Here is a 6,858-nt window from a genome sequence, read left to right on the forward strand (position 1 = left end):
TGTTATCGTTTCCACAACTAGGTTATATGTAAACTTAGAGAAAGAAATTAAATGAATTCTGATATACTTATACAATTTTCAAAACTTTTTTTCATAAATAATTTGTTGTATCTCAAGCAGTGTTTGAGACATTGAGTACATGTAAATCTCATGACGATAAATTATCAATGCTTCAGTTGTCTCAAAATCTACTTATTTCTTCTGACTGAGTTGGAAGAATTATTATCCCTCTTTTTGATTTTTTCACATATAATGCAAGTTGGTCTTCCACTCCTGCAATGCCCATTACAGTACTTTTAATGTAGTATTGTAAATTATTCTAATATTAAGATAGTACAGCAACTTGTCACACAATTCAAGAGCATATTACTATTTTTAGAAAGGCTTTGTAGTAAAAAACTATGATAATTGCAAGGAATGGGATACTGTGGTCTATCTCAACAAGAATTATCTACATAATTTATTAGAAGTATTGAGTAGTAAGTTGTATGATTATTGTTTATATTGAAATTACTCTTGACGTATAACGATCTAAAACCAAGAGTGGTACCACTTTTAGAAGCAATAAAATGTGTCTATTTCATTTAACCTGTTGATGACAACACTTCAACAATGAACACACGGTTACACATTATTGTGATGACGTAATTCATTGAGATTACTATACCGAGTGGCAGAGTGGGGTGAGAAGACAGAAGGGAGGGGGGAAATCGAGGGGAAGTTAAGAGCTCGGCTGTCGAGACCAATAATGGTGATCCTTGCCAAATGGCTATAGTTTGGGGCCGATCTAATTTGCATCGAGGGGTTCGAATTGGGAAGTGTCATTAAGATCTGGTAATAACTGCGAAATGCCAGCTCAGTCCTTCTTTATGTCTTCTTCACACTGTCTTTGATTCGCTCTTTGTACCACTCCTCCTACTTATTAAATAACGAGTTTTTAAAAGTTCTTTCACTTTTAAATTACTTACAGAGAAACTATGTCGAAGCTCATTTGGATTTAGATCATCGGGGAAGCTTACCTTCTTTATCTATATTTTATAAGTTATTATATAAACAACATTAAAAAAATCTAAACTATTTCAAATAACTTATCGGCTTCAGCGGACATTAAGTGCGAGGTGTAAGAACTCCAATAAATAATTTAGTTAATTTTTCTTTTAATAGGTATATTTATCTTAAGATAATTAAATAAGTAACTTAATGAAAGCAGTACAGTTATGTAACTATTATTAGTATAAATTCTTTTGACTAGAAATACATTTTATGCCATGGAATGCTTAAAGATATTAACAATTGTATAATTAGAATATAATATAGAAGTTTAATCAAAAATAGTCTAAATGACTATCTGACAAACTAATTTCATTTTTACACATCTAGTTTTAGTTCTTAAAAATTTCACGAGCGGCAATGGATGTGATGTAGACATATGAACCATAAATGGTGGAACAATATTTCTTTAAAATAATGTTCACTACACCCTATGATAGTGGGCTACTTTGCAATAAAGCTGAGGGAATTTAACCACATATAATAGTAATTTAGTGTAATAAAGATTTTATACAACCAATAATTTGGTACAGCACAGCTATTCTGTTTGTTTGTTTGTTGGATATGTGAATATATATATATATATATATATATATATATATATATATATATATATATATATATATATATATTAAACAAATATTTTAAACATATTTCAGTTAATACGTTTCACTTGGTGTATAGCCTAAACTACTGGACTCCAGAGGGTATGGAATCAAGTTACTAACCATCTCAAACTCTACTAAGCATGTAATTATTGCGTATAAGTAAATTTCATGAAACACAAATATATAATATATTATAAAAACAATAGTTTTGATTATTAAAAACATTGAAGACGTTTTAAATTATTTGGCCTAAAATAACATTCTGACAAGAAAAGTGTATAGTATTATAACTATTGTAATTACCGAGGTATAATAAAGTGTTCCCACAAAATTTGAATGTGACCTGAATAGACAAACTTCACTAAGGCCTGTGGCTATTCAGACCCTTTATCAGCTGTAATCCAATAATAGCTCGCCCTTCCTCGCCACGTCGCCGGGCTTAGTCCTTATTACGCCCCTGGCATTTCATCAGCCTCTAGATTGTTTGTCTAGAAAAGGTATTTGAGAATAGATATTTGGTTTTTATAATCGACGCCTTTTGAATGCATAACTAATTTCAATTTGACTTTCACTTTCAATTGGTTATAAATTATTGTTTAATCATAATTGTTTATGAAAGATATTTAATAAAATCACATTGCAGCTTAGGATTTTGACACGCTGGAGAGAACTTACAAACATAATATCTTAAACCAAATTGGGTCTTATAATGTGTAGGACAATGAACACATATATATGTAACATATGTTTTTGAAACCTCTGGAGACCAACTTTTTGTGTGCTAGTTAATAATTTATTTAAAATTTTACAAGAAAATTAAAAGTTAAAACATCTTTGAGAAATCAATAGACTATCTAGAATATATTTTAATTAAGAAAAAAGTAATTTTAAAATTGACACTCATATAAAACGTTTTACAAAAACGACATGTCTCAGTGAAAGCAACTTAGACATTTTACATAAGTTTACTTGACAGTTTAAAATCAAATAAGTAAATAATCCAAATACAATAACACACAATGAAAATTTACATTACATGTTTACAGAAGTAATTTCTAATTTTATTTTGACGAAGTTCGATAAACAAAGCCTGTCCTTCATCTTTTCTCTTTTTCCACTGAGGCATGCTAAACTAGGTTATTGCCAGTGAAGTAGACTGACTAAATACTGATAGGGTTTAACAGGCCACCACATAGTATCTGAATAAACAAAATTTATAGTTATTTAAACAAATATTTGACATTTAACATCATTAATGAATCATAACGCTTATTCCAATCAAAATTAAATTTTTTCGCGGCCTTTCAGAATCGAGGATTCCACCGACAGGAAACTTCACAAATATTTGGCAGCTACAAATACAACTTTATTTATGGACAAAAAGAAACGGCTACGTAAGTAATGAGTAGTGTTACGATACCCTTAACACATTGACTGCCATGTGTATCATATATGATACACAAGTGGATTGCCACTGGGGCCATGTGTATCATTTCTGATACACATGCAATGTTTTGGTCTAGGCCATGTGTATCTAAAACGCACACATATAAATGAGATTTAGCATTTAAAACACATTTTTGTGGCCTGGACCAACACAAAAATACTTTGAATTTTGTCCCCAGCCGTATAATTTGAGCTAAAAGAAGCTAAAAAAGTACTACATTTTTAGGCTGTCAAAAAACTTGAAGAATATTTTGTCATGTATAAGCTTTATTACTGCAATCGAAAATTACTGGCTATACAGATTGTATAATGTTACTAAATATGTCAAAACAATACTGTAAAATAAAATGAACTCAATTGTCGTTTTTATGTGGTTTTGTTATTAGTTCTTACACATGATTGTTAAAGCAAGTCCGGCACATAAATGGTCTACCTTCACAGGTATCACAAATCGTAAAGACCTGCTTTGCCTTTGATATTTTCCCATCAGGGCCCTGTACACCTGATCTTCCTTTGGCCTCGTAGCAGCTTCGGCACCTCCCCCTCGTTTTTTTTGGAGGATCCCCTCTCAAGCAATCGATCAAACGATGAGTAGGCCGACCAACCGATCTTCTAGGTGTCTCCACCTCGTACTTTAGCAAAGACAAAATAATACTTTCCCTAAATTTCTTGATCGGCATTTTGGTACCTGAATTTTCTACATAAAGAAAATGTGCATTTACTACAACCATTCCCCACACAATTTCGACAGCTAGTTTTCTGTACCACTTTGTTCCTCGACGCAATGCAGTGCCGTAAGTAGCCATTTGGTCACTCATGTCTATAGAAAACTTTTCTTCATTGTAGAGCATAACATCTTTTGGTTTTTGTGTAACTTTGCCTCTTTTTGAAGTAACTTCTACATATTCATTGGTATGCACAGTAGATAGCAGGGGTACATCCCGTTTGTCCTTCCATTTCAAAAAGACAATACCTTCTGCTGTTTCTCTTATAACAGAATCACCATGTGTTTTCTTCAGTTTGGTTGACACTTCTGGGGGTAAGTACTTCCGATCAATCCTAACAGTGCCAATTAGGTGAGCTTTGTGCTCCAAGAGTCCTACAACGAGTGGTACACTGGTGTACCAGTTGTCAGTGATAAGAGTTCGACCCTCTCCCATCAAACCTCCTGGTGCTGGAGTTGTGCCATTATCAAGTAATCCACCTAAGAGTTTGCAGATTACATTTTCTGAAGTGCTCCAGTCATTCTCTGATCTGTCCTGACCTATGTACACAGAGAAAGTCCATGTGTTCTCTTTGCTAGCACATAGTTTATACAGTTTTATTCCATATCGATGACGTTTCCTAGGGTTGTATTGGCGAAAAACCAGGCGGCCTTTCCATGCAATCATACTTTCGTCCACACAAATCTTGTTTCCAGGTGTGTAAGCTTCTTTAAACCGTTCAATACACATATTCATGAGATTTTCAATCTTATGAAGTCGGTTGTTCCCTTTTTCATAGTAGTCTGCAAAGTGCCACATTCTCAAGAGTATTTCAAATCGGTTGCGACTCATAGCATTTCTCACCAAAGTGTTATCATACAAAGGGCTTTTACTCCAGTAATCCTGTAAAGATAGATATTTTACCAGGCCCATGTATCCAACTAAAGCCACAAACTTGCGCATTTCCTCAGGAGTTGTAGGAGTCCATTTATGTAACCGTGAAGAAGGTTTTACATCTTCCTGGTTTTCTATTTGCTGAGTTGCATATAAATTTGTTTGCTCAACCATAAAATTTATAATATTATCATCAATAAAATGCAAAAAATTATCAATAGGTTGTGCTCCAGATAATTTTCCACTCAATTCAGCATTCATACCAGATTTTCCTGTGAAAGGAAAGTCTTTTTGTCTATCCCTCCATTCGTTCCATGCTATTTCTCTTTCTTTACTAAATAAGTTGAACTTGTAATTGTTGAATCTGTTTTTATTTTTCCTTTATTTAGCCTTTCGCTAACGTCAGTTTCAGTTTGTTCATCAAGTGTTTCGTCTCCATCAGCTGCTTCATCTTCTTCAGAAATATCTTCAGTTACGTCTTGTAAAAAATTTTCAGGATCTTTATATATTTCTTCAGCTAGTACTTCTTCGTCCAAAATTTCTTCTTCAGTATTGTCTGTTTTCTTTATCTTAGCATTTTTATCTTTTCCTTGTTTTCAAGTGTTTTTTAACTTTTCTTTTTCTGCTTTCTACTTTTCTTGTCTTTTTCATAATTGGTTTCTTTTTCTTTACCTTTTTAGTAGTAGGTTCTGAATATTCATCTGATTCATATTCTACTGCGCCTGTTGATGAACCAGCTATTTGATCTGGTTCTAACTGTCTTTGGTACTTAAGTTCAAATAGTCTGGAAGATTGGTAAATTCTTCTGTCTTCATTAATAGGTCTTAAGTCTGGGTCTTTATCTGAATCAAACACCTCACTTTCTGCACTCAAGTCTGTTGGACCTTCATCATCGTCACTGTCACTGTCCAGTAATTTCGTTATTTTTCTAGGAGTAAGTTTTTCCTTTTCCATTTTCCCAATGTAATAAAAACTTTAATTAATATTCAAATCTGCAAAAAAAAACACCCCGTTAGGGATATACTATTATTGTATCTAAAGAACTCAACCAAGACATAGCTTTTGGGAAACCAGAATTAATATGTCAACATCATTACACGTGAAAAAAGAAATACAAACATGCAATGATCAAATAAAACGGACAAACGCACTTTTATATATGTGTGCAAAAATGATACACATGGCCTGTGAAGCAAAAAAACCTAAAGTTGGCATGTACTGGGCATCGTGTATCATTTTTGCACACATCAATAAAAAGGCAATAAAACCTCAATTAACAAGAATAAACTGTATATTCATGTTTGTAATGACATTTTAGACGCATTACGGACAATAATCATACTTGGCCTGGGGTGATCGCAAAATGTCTAATATGGTGGCAGTCAATGTGTTGCCTTTTATAGTGTTGCTACATTTTATTAAAACTTGTGGAAATTTGCATTATAATTTTTTAGAATTTTTCTGCAGAAAACTGATACGCTTGAAACAAGTATATTTTACTAATAGTTACTTTTAACTGACATACATAATTTTTTTTAAATATTTTTAGCAGTTTGTTATATGTTATTATCCCACTTTCAAATGAATGTGTTACAAACTGAGTCAATTCTCAGAGTGTGCAAAGAGTTTAAGTGATATAAAATATAATTTCATCATAAAATTTACAGTTTACTATGTAATAAATGTTACTTTTACTTACCAGTGATTCAAGAGAAAGGAGAGCTTGTTAAATTGAAAGTTAAAGTAGTAACTAGGTATATCAAGTTGCCGAACTACCTAAAACTCGGAGTCCTGTGGTAGACCTCTGTGGCTAACCAACCCCCAGAGATGACCCTCCCCTCATCCTGCCCGCCTACAAGTCCGAGTGGCCCATTACGGCTCCCAATCACTGCCAACGCGTCCTGGGATCCGCACCACCGTATCTAATCTGGTTATCAGTTGTATAGCTCCCCTAAGTACAATAAGGGATATCATTAATTATTTTTGTAATCATTATTTATTTGTATTTTATTATTTTGGAGACACATCTAAACACTCACTATAAATTTCATGCTAAATATTTCTAGTGCCAATTATTGTTGAAATAATACTCTTAATACTTTGTATATATATATATATATATATATATATATATATATATAAAATTTGTATAAGTG

General features: G+C 32.8%; 1 protein-coding gene across 1 annotated transcript; it reads right to left on the reverse strand.

Moving 5' to 3' along the window:
- Window positions 1-3,493: 3,493 nt before the first annotated feature.
- Window positions 3,494-5,656, reverse strand: LOC124365572 (piggyBac transposable element-derived protein 4-like). Its single transcript, XM_046821565.1, has 2 exons — window positions 5,375-5,656; window positions 3,494-4,843 (listed from the first exon to the last, which is right to left on the reverse strand). The coding sequence occupies exons 1-2, from the start codon at window positions 5,654-5,656 to the stop codon at window positions 3,494-3,496; spliced, it is 1,632 nt and encodes a 543-aa protein (XP_046677521.1).
- Window positions 5,657-6,858: the final 1,202 nt, after the last annotated feature.

Source organism: Homalodisca vitripennis, chromosome 6 (genome assembly GCF_021130785.1).
Source record: "Homalodisca vitripennis isolate AUS2020 chromosome 6, UT_GWSS_2.1, whole genome shotgun sequence".
NCBI classification, from domain to species: Eukaryota; Metazoa; Arthropoda; class Insecta; order Hemiptera; family Cicadellidae; genus Homalodisca; species Homalodisca vitripennis.